The 20,488-nt window shown below is 35.0% G+C and overlaps 2 protein-coding genes across 2 annotated transcripts; both read left to right on the top strand.

The window, feature by feature from the left end:
- Window positions 1-491: 491 nt before the first annotated feature.
- Window positions 492-10,522, top strand: HELRODRAFT_189762 (hypothetical protein). The gene is made up of 29 exons (XM_009032239.1): window positions 492-537; window positions 785-799; window positions 859-911; window positions 1,262-1,325; window positions 1,691-1,783; window positions 2,677-2,820; window positions 3,167-3,241; window positions 3,543-3,643; window positions 3,843-3,918; window positions 4,104-4,166; window positions 4,374-4,440; window positions 4,629-4,704; window positions 4,938-5,037; window positions 5,213-5,316; window positions 5,720-5,865; window positions 6,109-6,300; window positions 6,465-6,571; window positions 6,789-6,873; window positions 7,014-7,078; window positions 7,276-7,346; window positions 7,522-7,591; window positions 7,758-7,878; window positions 8,282-8,397; window positions 8,778-8,872; window positions 9,179-9,295; window positions 9,479-9,521; window positions 9,607-9,774; window positions 9,972-10,084; window positions 10,203-10,522. Exons 3-29 carry the CDS (start codon window positions 871-873, stop codon window positions 10,261-10,263), a joined length of 2,574 nt encoding a protein of 857 aa, XP_009030487.1. The 5' UTR covers window positions 492-537; window positions 785-799; window positions 859-870; the 3' UTR covers window positions 10,264-10,522.
- Window positions 10,523-11,656: 1,134 nt separating this feature from the next.
- On the top strand, window positions 11,657-20,327 carry HELRODRAFT_189761 (hypothetical protein; the record flags this gene model as incomplete). The annotated part of the gene is made up of 24 exons (XM_009032238.1): window positions 11,657-11,663; window positions 11,948-12,046; window positions 12,338-12,506; window positions 12,725-12,862; window positions 13,130-13,199; window positions 13,327-13,522; window positions 13,922-13,957; window positions 14,120-14,223; window positions 14,456-14,627; window positions 14,813-14,913; window positions 15,402-15,476; window positions 15,700-15,828; window positions 16,108-16,258; window positions 16,485-16,620; window positions 16,938-17,022; window positions 17,202-17,358; window positions 17,667-17,731; window positions 17,926-17,985; window positions 18,324-18,428; window positions 18,632-18,774; window positions 19,011-19,158; window positions 19,379-19,501; window positions 19,626-19,807; window positions 19,972-20,327. The coding sequence occupies 24 exons, from the start codon at window positions 11,657-11,659 to the stop codon at window positions 20,084-20,086; spliced, it is 2,766 nt and encodes a 921-aa protein (XP_009030486.1). The 3' UTR covers window positions 20,087-20,327.
- Window positions 20,328-20,488: the final 161 nt, after the last annotated feature.

Below are 20,488 nucleotides of genomic sequence, written 5' to 3'. Positions count from 1 at the left end.
AATAATAAATAGTAATGTTTATATGAACTGGTTCATTAAAGGTTGAAGCCTGGCAGATAGCAGATCATCTACTACATTTGAATAGAGATGAGGAGTCAAGTTACTTCGCTGCACAGACCATGCGGACTAAGGTTTCTAAAACATTAATTATTTATAATTACTTATACTAATAGTTACTAATTATATTAATAATTTAATTTTTTGGTTATTTTACAATTACAGTTATTAATATTCAAACAAATTGATTTTAAACTATTTGAAGGATGTAATATTTATAGGTATTTTTATTCTAATTGCTCAAAGATAAATTTTATTTTTTTTTATTCAGGTTCAGTTTTCATTCCATGAACTACCAGCAGACAATTATGAAGTCAGTATATTTTTATTCCATTAAATTATTTCTATTATAATTTTTAGTTTATCTAGTAAAATGGTAATTTACATTTTTTCCTTTTGGTTAAAAAGGCTCTTTGCACATCTCTAATGAATCACTGCAAGAATATAACCAAAGACACCAAACACACAATTGTCACACAGGTTAGAAAAATTTTCAATTCATTTTTTAATTATTGATCATTCAATTTTTTATTCCTTCATAATTAATTTTTTAATGCATAAATTTTTTTTGTGTTGTTTTTATTCTTCATTCATTTTTTATATCCATCCATTCATTCATTCTTCATTACATTGCAATCAAACATATAAAATTTGACTACCTGCTATTTAATTCAACTCATTTGTTCATTCATTTTCCATTTTATCTCATCAATCCATTCAGCTGGCACTAGCTCTCTCAAACTCTTTTTCTTCATTTTTTTAATTTGTCCATCCTTCCAGCTATCACTAGCTCTCTCAGATGTGGCTCTTCGAATGGGAACATGGAAAAAAGCAATGGCTCAGCTGTTACAACAGTTTGTATTCTTCTTCGTATTTTTTACATGTCAAATTGTTTTATCAATTCCATTTTAATTATCATTTTCATATATTTTTTAATAATTGTAAAATGGATGGTTTTATGCTATTGAATTATTTTTCCTTTCAATATCTATGCCTGTTACTTTTAATTTTTTTCAAAAACTGTTCATATTTTTTGATCATATTTAGTTTTCTCGGTGCTTAACTATTTGTTCAAATGAATGGTTGATTCTTGTGCCTAAAAATACAAATAAATTAAAACATGCACCAAAATCATCGTTTCCTTTTTGGTTTTTCTATCTATGCTTGTATGATGTGATTCACAAAATGATTTCTAACACCTTAGATTCAGCAGTAGCGAAGAACATTGGGACTTTCTATTGGAGATGACTCATGTTTATCCGGAAGAAGTTGGTTTCATTATTGTTATTATTACTATTTTGTGGTTATTGTTGTTGTATATATTTTTATTACATTTATATAACGCTAATCATATAAAGAAAGATCACGGGTAAGTCTTTGTTAATGTTGTCAAATTTTATGTTAGGTTTATTGTCATTGTTTTTGGGTCTATGCTTATTTTTCTGCTGCTGTTTTGTCTACGTTAAATATTCTGTTGTTATTTTGTCCATGCTAATGTCTGTTGTTTTTGGCTGATATAAATTTGAATAATATGATGATATATTAATAGGAATTTGTTATAGTTTGATCATTTATTATTAACAATAATATTGTGATAATCAACATTATAATAATAAACAAAATTCTAATTTAGGTAAACAGTCGACCCCTGCGATTAGGCGAAAACAGACGAAACGAGATCTATGCCGAATTGAGGGAAGCCTCCGACCTCTTCATCACATTTTTAGTTTGTTTCTTTTTTGTTTCTTCCTTGTTTACTTTTAATTTTTTTTTATTAAATTTCTTCACTTTGTGAGAGTTTAGGTATAGTTTAGTCATAGTTTATGTGAATAAATGTTTTTTTCTTATTATCTACATGTTTTTGAGTTTTAGTTGCTAATAATAATGTTAGCACGTTTTATATTATTATTCTTATTAATGTTTTATTTTTCTTTTGAAGTTTTCCAGTAAAGAATTCTATTACATGGCTCAGGCCGTTCCAGTTTTGGATGAAAACTTGCCGGCCAGCGAGTCATCTTCATTTTTGCCACATTTCATGATCTCTACAACATGCACAGCTTTTTTTCTCTCTATCAAATCGGTCACAGAAAATGTTTAAACTTTGTTGGAAACATCAGTTGAGATTTTTAGTCTAGCCCATCCTGCTGTTTCAAATTCTGTTCCAACTTTTGAAAGTTTAATGTTTCTTCTGTAAAATAAATCCTTTGTTAGACATGACCATGAACTTTTAGCATGCATTTTTGGCTTTTTAAGTCTAACAAATCTACTGATAGGATGTGCTAGGAAGTATTTGTTGGCTCTTAAAAAGAACCCACATTTCTAACCATTCTGAGTCATCATCAAACTTTTACAAGCATGATGATTCAGCTGCTGTTTGTGTTAAATCTGTATTAGGAAACATCTGCACCAGTTTGCAATCGTCAAATTATCAGCCAAATTGAAAATTGTTGCTTGGTAACTGTGGCTAAAGCTGGAAAATCGGCGATTGTGATTTAAATGTGGCAGCTCAATCAAAAAACAGTCCATGCAACGTACCAGCCTGCTAACTAACATCCAGCAAATCTACTAACTCTTATCAACCAACCAACTTACTTTTTAACCAATCAACCAACCAACCAGTCCAAAGTGGTAGAGAAGCGACCGAGTGATGTCAGAACTTTGTCGAAGGTTTTCAGATGCCTCTCCAGTTGGCTGAACGTCAATTCCGTCAAGCATGAAACACTGATGTCATGTGATCTCATGAGATTGGCGTTCATGGCTGTGGTAAGTCTGGATGATGTGATGATGGAATGGTGTGGTGTAATGTGATGTAATGATGTGATGGTGTGGTGTTGTGTGATGATGATGCAAATGATGATGTGGTATCGGTGGTGATGACGATTCTGTTGGTGATGCTGCTGGTCAGTTGTAGTCATATGGATGATGATGGTGATGATAATAATATAATTTCAAATCTTTTATTCTGCAATCATAATTTTCACACATTTAGTGCATAATGTTCAAGAATTAAACGGTCAGATTTGTAAATAAATAACATGAATAAACAGATTATTAAATAAATTCATTAGTTAGTTAATTAATTAATAGTTAATTAAAAATGAAATTTTAGACGTCGCCATCATGTGATACAAACTTACATAGGGAGGCTTCTGATTGCATCTCAACTGCACTCCTCACCATCGAGGTTAGTCACTTCCGGTTGTCGTAATGTGCCATCTGTCCTCTGTAACCTGTTGATAAATTTATTTGCTTGTCTGCGTTATTATTGGCTATCTAACTCTTTAGTTAATTGACAATCGAATTAATTGATTTAATGAGTTGAGTGGAATTTGGTCAAGGTATAATTTAATGAAAAATTTTTACCTATCATTCATTTAACGCACTATATCGACACTAAGTAACCAATCAATCAATCTGACAATTTGTCAACAAATCAATCACCAATCAATCAATCAATACATTGATTTCAACCAACCACCACCAAGAATTTGAAGGAGAGCTCACAACTGGCACATGTTATGGTCAAAGAAATTGAGAAATTAGTCGAACCCTACCACATGACTGTCGCCATGAATGAAGAAGAAAAGTTATTATTTACACTTTCATTTTTTTCTGAATTTGATCCTATACAAATTGATTTTTTTAAATTAGTATTAGTTTGACTAACTGCGTCAAAGCGTCAAAAGAAGTTTCAAGTATTATATTAATAAATTTGATAAACACTTTTAAATGATGAAAGTACTGATGACGATTTAAATGACAAACAAATAACAACAACAATACAGGTCAATAAACTTCTGCAGAATCTTCACTGAATTAGCAGAAACTTTACTGGAATGCATGGTCGAAACTCCGAACCAGGTAGATCGCCTTGCTGGTGTCTGAGTGCGTATGTGTGCCGTTGATCACGTTGTTGATCACGTGTGTGTGTGTGTCTGTTTGCGTGTGTGTGTGTGTGCGTGTGTGTGTGTTTGCGTCTGCTGTGTTCTGGATCTGGAATCCTGATTCAATTAGTAGTAATGGTTGTTTTTTCTCAAATGCTCCAGGGTTTCGGTGACCTGAAGATTCTCGACATCCTGCTTACCTGTAATGGACACCATTGTTATAAGGTGCGACTTTTCAAAATTCGTAACTACTATCTTTAACAATATTAAATCAGAATAAAATCATTGAAACTTATAATTAATTACAATGCCGAAAAATAATTAAATTTGTGTCGGTAATAATTTTATCAATAAATATTCACCGTGACGAAGTTTGTGTCTAGCAGCTGATTGAAGACTTTAAAATTAATGTTTTTTTAATCTATCCAACAGGTGGCAGACGTGACGTTCAGTTTCTGGAACCATCTGTCAGACTTCCTCTATGAAGATCGTAAGAAAGGTGAGTGGGTAGACCTACATTATCATAATTTATGCTATTATTATCATCGCCACCATTATTCACATTGCTCTTATCATCATTATCATCTTCACTATCACCTTGATAACCATCTTCGTACATTTTCTCACATTGTCATCGTCGTCGTCATCAACTACGTCATCATCATCATCGTTGTTATCGTTATACAGATACAAATGCCTTCAAGCCATACATATGCCGACTCATCACATCACTATGTCGACTCTGCAGATATGATGAACCAACAGTGAGTAACTGAGTGAGTGACTGATGATGATGACGATGAATGATGATGTTTTTTTTTATTGTTTTTACTGTCGATAAGTGGTGATGACTGTACTGGAAAGTGATAGGATAATTAATGTTGTAACTGACTGCTTTAATACGTTGGAGATTGTAGAGATGAAATAATGGTGGTAGCGTTCATCACCATAGTGACATCACTGTCATCATCATCATCATTCTTTCTTATCACCACAGGACGACGATGAGGATGATTTTGAGGAATTCCGAAAGAGTGCACTCGCTTTAGTGAAGGACGTTCAGTTCATTGTGGGACCCGATGAGATATTGAGTCAGGTGAGGGGGAATTTTTGTGGATGATGATGGATGCTGATAATGAAGATGATGCTGATGAGGATGTTGATTAAGATGATGAGAAAGATGGTTATTATGTGTTAAACTGATCGTTTGTGTTCGACAAATTACTTATGTAAATGTAACAGAGCAACAAAAACCTTGACCCAATTTCTAGTTGAATGATTCGCTGAAGCTTCACTCACAAGAGGCTAACCAATCGTGGAACGTCTACGAGGCAGCCCTCTTCATCATGCAGGCACCCGCTAAGAAGTCAGATGGGTGAGTAGTCATTATGATAATGATGATGCGGTCGTGGTGGTGGTAGCGTTGCCATGTGATGATGATAATGATGATGGTGCTGGTAGAGAGGGTGATGATAACGATATGATAGTAGCAAGGTGATGATGGTGTTTTTTTTTGAGTATGACACTGGCTGTGATGGTGAAGACGATGATGCTTCATTGTGTATTCTCACATGTTCTGGAAAATTATTATATGAATAAATGTTTAATGATGCTGAAATTTCTGTTTAATAGTATTAATTAAGTAATTTGTAGTATATAATTAATTAATTAAATAATATGATTATATGATATAATCTGGTAACAATAGGAATGATGTGATGTAATGATGTATTTTTTTGTATGAAGTATTTATTAGCACAAATTCACTTCTGTACCAGGCGAGATCTAAAGACGACGCCGGCCCTCATGGAATTCATTACCTCCTTCCTCTTCCCGTCCGTACGTCACGACACCCTCCACAAGACCTGCCTCCTACTCATTGCTTGTTTTCAACGATGGTTCAAATGTAATCCATCTTACTTGGGTATGTGTGTTGTGTCTGTGTGTTTGTTTGGTTGTTTGTATATAAATTTTTACATGTTTATCTTTATTTCAATGTATTTCATACATTCATTTTGTTTGTTTTTGGTTGTTTGTTTGCTTGTGAGTGTGTGTTGTTGTGTGGTTTTGTGTACATGTTTGTATATCTGTGTGCGATCTACTGTTTTGTATTTGTGTATGTTTATGAGTTTAAACTTTTCTCATTGCGGACAATACAACTGCCCAGATATGGTCATGCCTGTGATAATACACTCCTTCCAATCTCACAAACTGGCTCCGACGTGTGCCCTCTGCCTGCAGAAGCTCTGTGAGACCTGCTCGTCTGAGATCATCAGGAGTCTGCCGACGCTGCTGAACATCCTGAATGTCGTTGAAGCCATCAACCTGCCACAGGACGGAATCATCAAGTTGTTGGAAGGTACGGAAAGTGGATGAGATGTGTGTGTGGGGATGGAGGCATGCGAGTGGCGAGTCGATGCATGGGGAGAGCGATTGTTTGTGCAAGTCATTTTAACTTTTCAGTTATATGAGTTGTTATTATAGTTGTTGCTATTCTCTGACCGTTTTAAATCTATTGCACAGCTGTCTCGAGTACACTTAGCTGCCTGTCTATAGAGGAAGTAGTCGTGGGGTTGAGACATCTCTGCAGCCCTCCTCTCAGCAACATCAACAAGGTAGGCTTCTACCATGTAAGTGTACTGTGCATTTTGTGTATGTATATATATGTATGTATATCTATATACATATATGTGTGTTTGGTTGTGTGTGTAATTTTGTATATATTTGCATGTATGTGCTTGTGTGCTTCTTGGTATTGTTTTTATGTTGACGTGCGTGTGATGTTTGATTTTGTGGCGTTTGAAATTGAGTGACGATGATGAGTGGTGTTGATGATCATCTGCTCAGATAACAGACAGCCCCATAACGAACGTGGAACAATCCTCAGACAGTGTCTGCGCCTCCCTTGACCAGCTGGCCTCAGTCCTCAAGTTAGAAGTCCACCATTTTGTTTTTAACATTGATACTGTTGTTTTTGATTATTTTTATTTTATTTGCACGTAACCACTTCTATCACTGTTGTAGCACTTGTGCTTCAACTAATATTAATGAAATGATCCTGAATCCACAGATGTGCACAAACGGAAAAACACGTGCCAGTCGGTCAAAAAAATCCATGCTTCCAAGTGGTTGTTGAGGTGAGTGCCTGATTGGTTCAGTCTGAAGTTGGCTGATTGATTGGTTGATTGATTGATTGATTGGTTGATTGATTGGTTGGTTGGTTGGCTGGTTGACTGGTTCAGTGGATTGGTTGATTGTTTTGATGCTTGCTTAATGAGTGATTGGATGGAATATATTTCTAACTCCTGATTGACTGTATTTTTGGAATGAACAGATATGGCCAGCAATATCAAAACTAATGCACACGTTTAAATCTGATGTGAAGGTCATTGAGCACTCCTGCAGGTTGGATGAATTTTAACCTTTTCTTACATTCATTTTATCATAAATATCTCTTTTGCATTTTGTCACAGTCTAATGTTGATCAGAATTTATCAAATTAAATTTTTTTTTAAAGAAAATTGTTTAATTTAATTAATTATACGGATTAAAACGATAAACTTATTTTTCGTATACACAGGTGTTTAAGAAACGCCATAAGAAGTTATGGCAAGAACGATCCCTCCCTCGTCCTACCCATCATGTCTCAGGTTAGTTTGGTTGGGGTGAGAGGTCAAGGTTCACCGTTGACTTCTATATTTCATGTAGATGTTTATGTTAAATGTGGTGATTTGGGATCGTTTGTCTGCGAGATTGTGACGTGTGGTACCATTGCAGTTTTACTCGCCAACGTGCTGTTAACTAACAATGATGCAGGTGGTTGAGATATACAAAGAACATCCTCACTCCTGCTGCCTCTACATTGGAAGCATCATGGTAGACTCGTACGCCAGCGACCCGGGCAACACGGCACTCTTCCTTTCTCTACTTGAAGTTGGTATTTTTTTTTTTTTAATTTAAAAAATTTAATTTTTTCATGTGGTCCTGATATGTTGAGTTTTTTTATAAAACACAATTTCCTGACACTTAGTGTGATAGCGGTATGTAGTTGGTAGGAATGGGACGGATCCAAGATTTTGGGATCCGTGGATCCGAATCCGGATCTCGACGATGGATCCGGACGGATCCGAATCCGGATCCATGTTGTATGCGGTCATAAAACTAAATAAGCTGTTTCTCTGACGAAAATCAAATTTTTGTTTTGAATGTTAAATTTGTAGAGGTGCAAAACGAATCTCAAAAACATCAGTTTTCATAACTTTAAATGATTATTACGTAATCAATGTTGATATTTAGATTCACTTTTTCCCTCAATCGATAAAATTTTCTCGCCGCTTAAGTTGATTTTGGACCCGTAAAACGCCGAATCCTCAATTTAGGATCCGCGGATCCGAATCTTTTCCGAATCCCTGGATTCGGATCCGAATCCGGATTCGGAACCGTCGCATTCCTAGTAGTTGGTAGAAGTAACGAAGTTGATGTGGTGTTGGTGATTATGCCGGTGATGATGATGAAGTGATGGTGTGGGTTGAGCGGCGAGCTTTGTAGCGAATGTTTCTCTACCTTGTGCTGTTGTGTCTGGCTTCTAATACTAAGATATCCCCCATTATGCATGTGCTTAACTTTGACGCATACACTGCAGACATGTATCTGGCGTTTTCGTAACGAGACTGATTTCATGTCTCTCTGACTATACACAAGGCGCTATATAAATTATACATTATTATTATTATTATTAGTAGTAGTTGTTGTAGTAGTAGTGATGGTGGTAGTAGCAGGGGTTGTGTTGGTGGTGGTTGTTATTGTGGTATTAATATTATGCTGATGATAAACTAGGAACTGAGTAGGAAGACGTTCTCAATGATTGAGCAGCTGGATGGAATGATCAACTATCCCGATATTGTGGATGACTTTTTTAGGCTTGCTATCAGGTTAGATGGATGGATGGATGGATTGATGGTAGATGGATGGTAGATGGATGGATGAGTGTTGGGTTGGTTGATTTATTGATGGATAAATGGATTGATTGATGTACATGGGAATGGAAAGTTATATAATATAACAACAGTAAATCATCTAAAGAAATGAGTTGATGTTAAATGATTGAACGAAGATTTTTGTGAAAGAAACTGATGAATTGATTGTTAGTTTTATGCAAATAAATATCTGTAAAGTTATTAATGTGTGTACATTTTCATCCATTTTAATGACTCTCAATTTCTATTTCATCGTCATAGGATCGTGGAGCAGTGCCCACTGGCGTTTCTCGAATATCATGGTTGTCAGACCATCGTTGCCACGGCCATTCATTCATGCTGCATATCTCACAGTGAAGCTAACGCTACTGTCGTTAGGTTGTCTTCAACTTTTTTTCACATTATTTTTACATATTTTATTATTTCCATCTTTTTTGGCTTTAATTCGATTATTATACGTTGTATCATCCAGCTGACTACCTGTTTTTCCAGTTAATCCTAACATCTGGCTCCATGCTGTATAATTATTTTCTAATAGTGCTAAACTTCAATTCTCGACAGATTCCTACTGAGGATAATTGACCTGGCCTCGTGCAGGGAGCTGGTAAGTATTTATTTCTATTTAATCTTATTATTTTTTAATTGTTAATTGTTACATTGCTTTTCAACGAACCAAACGTTCCACGCAGAACACAGAAACTCAGAAAAGACAGCACTTCCTCGTCCTATCACTGTTAAATGTGCATGGTCAGAACATTGTGAGCTCAGTCTTGGATGCCTGCCTCTTCAAGGTGCCCACGAGATTAATCTCATATCTGGCCAGCATCAACTATCAGTTGCTCAAGACGGACAGAGAGGTCAGTTGTTATAAACTATTTTGTTATTTCTTTACTGTTTGGGGCAGTATATTTTAACCGACTTTTAGGAAGATTGCTTTTTCTGGCCGTAAAATTTCTATTTGTGAGACAGCTTAAAAGTTTCTATGAAATTTGTTAATTCTAAACATTCTGCCTAATACCGTTGCTTAATTATCATCAATAATATTTTTGACCAGGCAACGATACGATGGTTGGAAAAGGCTCTCAACAGTCTACCGTCTCAATCGGCAACCGGTTGTGTGGCCGTCACTCAAGAACAGAAATCGAAATTCCTCCACTCTATCATCAGGTTGCTTGATTTGTTTGTTCGGTATAAATTCCCTTGTCCCCTAATCTCCCACTTGTACATTATGTTTTATATTGTGTTAATTTTAAATTTGTGACAAATTTTGTTTTCTTCCTTACAGCACCGACGATGAAGATGAGATTGGAGACCAGTACGAAAACTTTTCCTTGCTCTTCAGATGATCTTGTGGTCGTTGACGATAACCAGTCATTTCTACCCTCATTAATTGTTTCAATTCAGATCTTCATTAATTTCTCTCATTTTAGCAATGATAATTTACTTTTACGCGATATGTATGAAATAAATGTAAAAATTTATAGTCGTTCAAATTTTGGTACGGAATTTAAATAATGAAAATGAAGTCAATCGTTTATTCTTGCTCAATACAATGTAAAATTACATGTAAGATAGTTTTACTTGTCTAATAAATTTTCCAACTCATCTCTTGTTTTTTATTGGCTCAACAAAAGGAGGCCTGTCCGAACCAACATTGGGATGTATGATGATATACGACATACTACTACTAAATAAATTATCATGATATAATGAAGGATGATATAGTGGATACACTGATGGCAAATATTAAATATCTAAATTATAATTTAGAGCTATATGGCAGAATATGAATACGTGTATTTTTTTCTCTATGCATTCTTACATTGTATCTGATTTCAAACTAAGTAAAATTTTCAAATGAAATTTTTCTTCACAATTAATTTTCTAAATAAATAATTGTCTGAATAATAAAAAAATAAACTACAATAAAAAAAAGAGTTTTTTTTTTCTGTCACATTACTTTTTAAAGAACCACACTGAGAATTTTATTTTTAAAAGTGAAAGAGCAAGTGGTGTGAGGAGAAAGGTGATGTTTTTGAACTTTGCACACACCTTGGTTAGGAGAGATTAGTTCAATTTTTAGTTACTCTGATAATAATTAAATTCTAATTTTTAAGAATCGTTTTATTTTAATTTTGTCATTGCATATGCTGCATTGATTTACTTCAATTTAGTGGTTATTATTTTTGCTCATAATTACACTTTTTTTACACTTTTACAGTTTACTGTCCAAGTGTACAGAGTACAGTACTCACATTTATTTACTTACATGCGCGAGAACAAACAAACACAAAATTTATTATAATAGCAATGTAATAATAATTATAATCGCATACCTTTTAAAAAGTTTTAACCCTTCTTAACTTAACTGTAACTTTAACATTATAATTTTATTTAAATCTAATGTGCTAACGCTAAGTCCTAACAGGTTGTAAATGTTTTATTTAATTTTATTTTAATAATTGAAAAACTTAAATTTTATTTAATAATTAATATTTAGAGTCGTTTAAATTTGGAAACAAATAGCAACGAACTTGATTGAGCAGATTGATAGTGATTAGAGATTATTAGAATTAATTAATGACCATAATTAATTTAATATTTAATTAATCTATTACTATTTTATAGTGAAAGTTGAAATATTTAAGTCTTGAATCATGAAATCAAAATAATTCATTCATTCATAATTAAGTCAAAATAAAAAAATTTGTAGATCAAACTACCCAGTAAATTTTTGAAATGCCAGGTGAGGTGTGATGCGGTGATGAGTTTTGATTGGTCTTTCTTTTTTTTTATAATTTTTAATAATTAAATAGATTGAAAATTATTCAATTTGATTCAATTTGATATCACCGTTTTATTTTTCTAATGACCAAAGAGATTTACTAAATGCATTTTTTTATTATTGTATTGTTATTTTTTGAATTATGAAATAAACTGAACTAAAAGTTGTGCTTTTAATTTTTATCTAAAAAATTTAAAATAAAACCAATCACAAACAACATAAAAAAATAAGTCAAAACATTGCAGCTAAAGATGTTTTTCATAATTTGTTGACATCATTCACTCTGACACGTGACAAGGTGTACAACTACTATGATTTGAGCAAACTGGACCCCGTTCTTTATAGTTAGTTAGCTCATCTGGTTTTTCCGTTCAGTTATTCATATTCTTATTCTAGCTAGCTAGTTATTAAGTACATCATTTCACAGATAGTTATATATCTCAAATTGAATTTCCATGTAAATTTTTGAATTTGAATAAACATGAATATTTCCAGAAATCTAACTAAAAAGTTTTAAATAATAAATTTTGTTTTTGCTATTTTTGAATCATTCTATTCTGTGTAAATAAAATTAGTACTTTTTTAAATTTAATTTAATAAAAAATAAGGAGTTTTATAAAATGTTTAAAACACAGATCAACTGCCATACTCAATTCGAGTTCTTCTTGAATCAGCAGTTAGGAATTGTGATGATTTTGAAGTGAAACAACAAGATGTTCAAAATATCTTAAACTGGAGGAAGATGCAAACAGAAGCTGTGGAAATTCCATTCAAACCTGCTAGAGTTATTTTACAAGATTTCACGTAAAAATTTTTAAATTTCAATTTTTTTATATGTTTTAACAGAAATAATCTTAACTCATAAAATTTAAAAAAATTTAAAACTCTGTTGATATCAAACGCATCATTGTTCATGTGCTTTCACCATATGCATTTGAATTTTTCTTACCATTTATGATTTACTCCATATTTTTCTGGTTTTGTTCTGGTTTTGAAATTTCCTTGCATTCCAAACGACACAGTGGAGTACCAGCGGTTGTCGACTTTGCAGCAATGAGAGATGCAGTAAAAAGATTGGGTGGTGATCCAGATAAGATCAATCCAATCTGCCCTGCTGACCTGGTCATTGACCATTCGGTGGAGGTTGACGTCTCGAAGAGGTTCATGTCTTTTGTTTGTTGCTTGTTGTACTGCATGTTCTCTTTCTATTGTTGCTGCTGTTGTATTTAGGTATGATTGCGATGACAAGGATGACGATGACGATGAAACGATGAAAATGATGATGTTGGCGATAATTGTGCTAACAGTAACGATGATGTCATTGAAAATTATGGTTATTATGATGATGGTGACGGCGCTCGTGATGATGAGGTGATTGAGGTATGGACCGGTGAAGACTAATCTTAATTAAGTTCATTTCGCCACAGTCCTACAGCTCTGCAGCAGAATCAAGAGATTGAGTTTCAAAGGAACAAAGAAAGATTCACGTTTTTGAAGGTTGTCAATTTTTTTTAGTAAATGAATATAAAACTAAATTGATTTATTTTTCAATCATTTTGAAACATAGAATTGAATGTACAAACATCATTAAACATCATTTCTAAAAACCTAACTTTCCACACAGTGGGGTGCAAAAGCCTTACGAAACATGCTGATAGTCCCTCCTGGCTCTGGAATCATCCATCAGGTTAATTTAGAATATTTAGCAAGAGTCATGTTCTTTGAGGGGAGTCAGGGAGAGGCCCTGGTGTACCCTGACAGTTTGGTAGGGACTGATTCGCATACTACTATGATCAATGGATTGGGAGTGGTTGGATGGGGTTGGTTGCCATTGTTTTTAAAGCATACATGATTGATTTGTTGTTAGCACAACTTTATGAATATTTAATTTTAATCATTTGCATTATTTACGCAGTTGAATTAGAATCATAGGTAAATTTGCTCATGCAACATAATGTTGGTGCATATTGGCACAGTTATAATGGACACTTACGTTATCGCCTCATGCACGTATCTTATGTACAAGTTCAACACATACACATACACACATGCTTACGCACCAGTTTGTATTTATTTCTACATGCCAGGACATTTTTGTACACATGTGTATACTTTTTTCACTTATGCTACATTGTACATGCTTATACACATATACGCACAAATGCATACGTGTTTATACAAATACACACATGCATACTTTTAAACATGTATACACTCAGGTGTTGGCGGTATAGAGGCTGAAGCAGTTATGCTGGGTGAGTACATTCGCATAATGTTTCTATGTAAAATTCAACATTTTTTAAGCTAATAATAATAATGTTTTTATTACGATAATCTATCTGTATGTCCAGGAAATAATTTTTATTCAAGTCAAATTAGTTGCATCTGCTTACTTGTTATTGAAATGATGCAAACAGGTCAGACAATCAGCATGGTCTTACCGCCTGTTGTTGGTTACAGAATCATAGGCAAGCTCAGTTCAATGGCCACATCTACTGATCTTGTGCTCACCATCACCAAGGTACTTTTCAACATAATAACAAATGTTTAATTTATTCTTAGTGGATGCATTTCTGTAGATGCTAGGGAAAAAATGTCGTTTAGTTTAAAGATGGCATTGTAAAAGTTTAAAAGATGGTATGCTAGCTTGATGAACAACTCTGCAACGATCATTATCATGATAATCTTCCACACCACCTAACCATCGTTATCTTCATCATCGTTAATTCATCCTTGCCTGCCTGCAACATCAGCATCTAAGGTCAGTGGGTGTCGTTGGAAAGTTCGTTGAATTCTATGGTCCCGGTGTTTCCCAACTGAGCATAGCCGACCGTGCTACAATTTCCAACATGTGCCCTGAATACGGAGCCACTGTAGGATACTTTCCTGTCGACGATGCAAGCTTAAAATATTTGCAACAAACTGGTATGTGTGTGTGTGTTTGTTCGTGTGTGTGCGTGTGTGTCTGTGTGTCTGTATGTGGGCGTTTGTTTGCTCATCTTACGTTCATATTTCTCATCAAAGTGTAAGGTGGTGTATACGAAATCATTAGTAATTAATTGTATGTAAAATACTGAAAGTATGAAATGTGAGTACTTGTTAACACGCAGGTAGGGCAGGGGAGGACGTTGAAGTGATGGCGGAGTACTTCAAGAAGGCTGGACTCTTGAGGGACTATACCGACGCCAGTCACGATCCCATGTATTCCGAAGTGGGTCGTGATGATGAGGATGCTGGCGATTTTGATGGCACTAATAATGAATGGCTACAATACCTACAAGCAAAAAACTTTAATTTATTAAACTGCAATATTATCCCTCACATTTCAGTTGCGATCTAATCCATAGATATACATCTATAATTTACCATATATATATATATATATATATATATATATATATATATATATATATATATATATATATATATATATATATATATATTCACGATTCAATCACGATTGACTGGTTTCCTTTTTTTCAGTTTTAATCAGTTTCATATATATCAGTTTGAATATATATATATATATATATATATATATATATTCACGATTCAATCACGATTGACTGGTTTCCTTTTTTTCAGTTTTAATCAGTTTCATCATCTGTCATCGTCTTAAAATTTTTAACTGGAAAATTTTGAATTTTCCTTTCGTAGCAATTTTGACGTCACAGTTTTATTTATTTATTTTTTTTGTAGGAAACCTGCCATGGCAGACGAATATTAATTGCGGTTGATTATAAAATGATTCAAATTCTTCCTGATCCGCGCCAAGTCTAAATGCTATAGCTCAATTTCTATACTAAAATTCTATGAATGGCATTTATTCATAATATTAATCACTCTTACGTTATGTATATTACTCTATATTACTAATATTAGCCAACTAAATTAAAAAATGAATTTTTAATCATTAATAATGAGGTCGTATTAGTCGTAATGACATTCTTATCATAGCCAGTACCATTCTCGTCGTCATCATCGTTGTCATCATCAGATAGTGGAATTAGATCTTGGCCAGGTTGTTCCCTGTGTTTCAGGTCCCAAAAGGCCCCATGATAAAGTACCTCTGAGTAACATGAAGTTTGACTTCAATCAGTGCCTATCCAATCCGCTCGGTTTCAAGGTAGGATGATGATGATGTTGTTATGATGATGATGGTGATGTTATGATAATGATGATGATGTTTTGATGATGTTATGATGATAGCAAAGATGAGATAGTTTATATTGTTAATTTATTGATAATATTAAATGAGATAAATGAGAGATAATGATCATGCAAATAGTGATGTTAAAGCTAGAATTAATTAATAATAATATTAACTACGTCATTCATATGAATTGCTTTTACACTTACAATTTGAATAACATTAATAACGTCAACATAAATTATGTTAATCTAGGGTTACCAACTGAAGGAGGATCAGATGAACTCCAGAGTGACCTTCACCTTCACAGACGGCCTTCAGTATGAACTCTGCCACGGATCTGTGGTGATTGCTGCCATAACCAGCTGTACGAACACCAGCAATCCATCGGTTATGCTGGGAGCAGGTAGCTTTGGTGGTGATAATGAGGATGGTGATGGGGATTTGGGTGATATTGTTAGTGGTAATAAAGATGTCGGCGATATTGTAAATAAAGGTTGATGAACAAATAACAAGAAAGAGATGCCACCGTATGCTGTGTGTAATGCCTTTATTCACGTCTGCATGTTTGCTGTTGATACAACGAAGAATTCAAAGAAAAAATTCATAAACAAAAATAATTACCATCAAAGGTTTACTGGCTAAGAGGGCTGTTGAGGCAGGCTTGAAGGTGAAGCCCTACATAAAAACCAGTCTCTCCCCCGGCAGTGGGGTTGTCACCTATTACCTCAAGGAATCCGGACTTCTGGAGTACCTCGAGAAGTTGGAGTTAGTAAGGGTAGTGAATGTGTTACGTCTGTTTGTGGTATTAGATGGTGATGATGGTGTAGTTGATGGTACGGTGATGGTAATTACAGGGATGGTAATTTGGAAAAGGTTGAATTTTGTAGTAATTGGTAGCTTCGTGATAAAAAAGTTATAGCTATCAGTTAATGCTATTATTTTTATATTAGTTCAATTAGTATGAGGATATCAATCTATTTTATTATTATTATCATCATCTGTATTGACATCATTGCAAAAATCATAATTTTCGTCGACGTTATTTTAACCCTTACCCTCGTCTTCCTCCTTGCCATTACCAGCTTCAACCTGGTCGGCTACGGTTGCATGACCTGCATAGGAAACAGTGGACCCCTCGACGAATCTCTATCGTCTGCAATTGAGAAGGTTCAGTTAACAAAAACATCACAACATTTATATTGTTTGTGTCGTGTGTGTGTGTGTGTGTGCGCGCGCGCGCGCAAGCAACTGTTATGTGCACAACACATCTTTTAATACGCTCTTTACATATAAACAGAGTGAAATTTCATTAAGACCATCACATGCACAACCGCACATGAACACAGGGTGACCTGGTCGTTGCGGGAGTCTTATCAGGGAATAGAAATTTTGAGGGGCGGATCCACCCAAACACGCGTGCCAACTACCTGGCCTCACCACTCCTTGTGGTCGCCTACGCGCTAGCTGGCACCGTCGCTATTGATTTCGAAATTGAGCCGCTCGGTTAGTAGTGGGTGTGATTAAGATGACGACGATGATGGCGGTGGTGGTGAGGTGTGATGTTGACGATTATCAAAATGTGGTGTGGCGATTTGGGTGAAGTTGAAGTGGAATGAGATGATCATGAAGGTGATGGTGACCAGGAGAAAAATTATGATGCTGGAAGGTTATAAATGTTGACGGTAATGGGAAGGGTGATGATGACCTGACAACGAAGATGATGATGATGTTGGCTGATGATAATGATGATGATGGCGAGATTGTTTATAGGGGAGGAAGATTATGTTTTTGTTTCTCCGAAAAATTTTCAGGAAAGAGAGTTGACGGCACAGACGTCTACCTGAGGGATGTTTGGCCGAGTCGAGACGAGATTGCTGTGAGTTTCTCATGATGGTGATGATGACGGTGACGATGATGATAATGATGTTGATTATTATGATAGTGATGATGATAATGACGGTGATGACAATGATTATGATGGCGGTAGAGATGATAATGACGATGATTGTATTTTGTTGTTGTTGACGATGGTGATGACGACGACGATGATGATGTTGATGATGATTGTAGGAGGTCGAGAAGAATTTCGTTCTGCCGAAAATGTTCAAGGACGTCTACTCCAACATTCAAGTTTGTTGCGCACGAGATGGTGACGACGACGATGACAGTTTTGATGATGGTCGTTAAAGTTGTAATGATGATTATGATGTTTGTTGGTTACGACGGTGATGTATTTAACAATGGTTTAAACAGCGGTGATTATAACTGTTATATTAAATTATGAATCTTCAATCAGTTACACACATAGGACAAAATTAATATGAATAAATCTCTCTCATCATCTTTTTCCTCATACTCGTTAACATTTTTCCACTATCGTTTTATCTACTGAGGATCAACTAAAATGAATGGCTCCTTACTCAACTAATTACAAAATTGTTGAAGTTGAACACCCCTCCGTATGACAGAATGGTAGCACCTACTGGAACAGTCTGCAGGCACCTGAAGGACAGTTGTATCCGTGGGATGAATCGTCAACTTACATAAAGTCACCTCCGTTCTTCCAAACCATGGTTCGAAGCTAATGATCTTGACATTAATCAAGCAGCGTCAATCAGCGTGAATAACTTTCATTGTGGTTTTGTTAGCAACTGGATAATACTCTGTTATATTAGGAATAACGTAATTAAGTGAATTCAAATCTCAACACACGTGGCTACCACACATTTCCACTCGTTGCTACATGCAACCACACTACACATGTTTGCAAATGCAGGAAGCGAGCCTTCCATCATTATCGTCAATAGTTGAAGCACGGGTCCTTCTGAAGTTTGGTGATTCAGTAACGACGGACCACATCTCTCCAGCTGGTAGCATCGCACGGAACAGTCCGGCCGCTAAATATTTGTCTGAAAGGGGGTGGGTTTGTGCTACCTTATGCCCTTTCAGTGTTTTTAATCCTCTCTCCTCCGTTGCAACGTTGAATTCTATAACAAAAGTTGTGATATATTTGTAAGAGTGGTTTAATAACGATGTATGTCGTTTTAAAACAGTCTTCTTTTATGTTTATTTTAAATAGTTTTTTTTTATTTCAGTTTTTACCTTAAAGTGCGTGTTTTTATTTTTTTTTATGTTGCTTCATTTATTTTCTGCAGCTTAAGTCCAAAAGAGTTTAATTCCTATGGGTCCCGACGAGGAAATGACGCAGTGATGTCACGTGGTACGTTTGCTAACATTCGATTGGTCAACAAACTTGTACCCAATCCAGGACCAAAAACACTCTACATGCCTACCAATGAAATTGTGAGTTTTTTTAGTTATATATTTATGAATTCAGAAATTTGTTTACATCCCTTCTAAAAGTATTGAACGATCATCGTTGTCATCATTTCGTAAATATGTAGTCACCCTCACCATAAATGTACAGCACATATAGTCGTCTTACCGGCGTTACATTTGCTACAATCATCGTTATCATCAGCACATCTTTAGCACCATCCTCCACATCCCACACAACACACAGATGGACATATACGAGGCAGCAGAGAGATACAAATCCAGCAACATTCCAGTGATCATCCTAGCGGGCAAGGAGTATGGTAGCGGATCTTCCAGGGATTGGGCGGCAAAAGGTCCAAGTCTTCTGGTTAGCTACTTTAAATTAAATTTCTTTTTTTTTAACTTAAAGTAATCAGGTCAAATTTAGTTTCACTACTTATATCTGTGTGTTTTCTCCACACAACAACAGACACGCATGCAAACATTTTTAGGGCATAAAAGCCGTTATAGCAGAAAGTTACGAACGCATCCATAGAAGCAACTTGGTCGGCATGGGCATCATTCCATTGCAGTTCCTGCCCAACCAGAACGCGGACACACTCAACCTAACTGGACAAGAAACATACACCATCCACATGCCTGACCACTTGCACGCTGGGCACCACGTCACTGTCCAGGTTGTTTCATCTTTATACTTGTTCTTTTACGTACATTGGCTGAAGTTTTCCGTAAATTTACTGAATTTATTTAACCTTTTCCTCGATTATTAGACAAACACATGTACGAGCAATCTTAACACACTGTACGAAGGGTTTATCTTATTAAACAATTAATTTGTCAGCTACAAGACGGCAGAACATTCGAAGCCATAGCGCGCTTCGACACAGAAGTTGAACTAGTGTACTACAGGAACGGTGGCATCCTCAACTACATGGTCAGGCGCATGTTGTAGCCTTCCCTTTTGTCCGCGAAAGCACCAACAATTTGTTCTCGATACATAACATTTGTTTTGTTTTTGTGTTAAACGTTTAAAATTTTGTTAATTTATGTTAATAGTTGTTTTAACTGTGATAAAATCGCACGCTTGTTTGTTAATAGTGGAATATGTTTGGTAGCGCGGTCGTGTTCGTTTCTCAACTTTGGTTTGGTTTTATATAAAATTATTTGGTTGAATTATTATAATATATTATTATACTATAATTAGAATTATTTCTCCATGGCATGTAAATTGTAATAATTATAATTCTAATGAAGCATAAGTTTAGTTAGATAGCGTCGAAAATGAAGATGCCAGCTTCTTACGAAAGTTTTGTCACCATTTTATTTTCATTTAAATAAGTGAATGATTGAATTT

This window comes from Helobdella robusta, assembly GCF_000326865.2.
Source record: "Helobdella robusta unplaced genomic scaffold HELROscaffold_8, whole genome shotgun sequence".
Classification (NCBI taxonomy): domain Eukaryota; kingdom Metazoa; phylum Annelida; class Clitellata; order Rhynchobdellida; family Glossiphoniidae; genus Helobdella; species Helobdella robusta.
This window is presented reverse-complemented; position numbering and strand designations above follow the sequence as displayed.

Bases quoted from the DNA above. Each gene is read 5' to 3' on its own strand.
- HELRODRAFT_189762 (XM_009032239.1), top strand. From the start codon at position 871: ATGGGAACATGGAAAAAAGCAATGGCTCAGCTGTTACAACA. The intron at 912-1,261 runs GTTTGTATTCTT...CTAACACCTTAG, and splicing joins ATGGCTCAGCTGTTACAACA to ATTCAGCAGTAGCGAAGAAC. The intron at 8,873-9,178 runs GTTAGATGGATG...TCATCGTCATAG, and splicing joins TTTTTTAGGCTTGCTATCAG to GATCGTGGAGCAGTGCCCAC.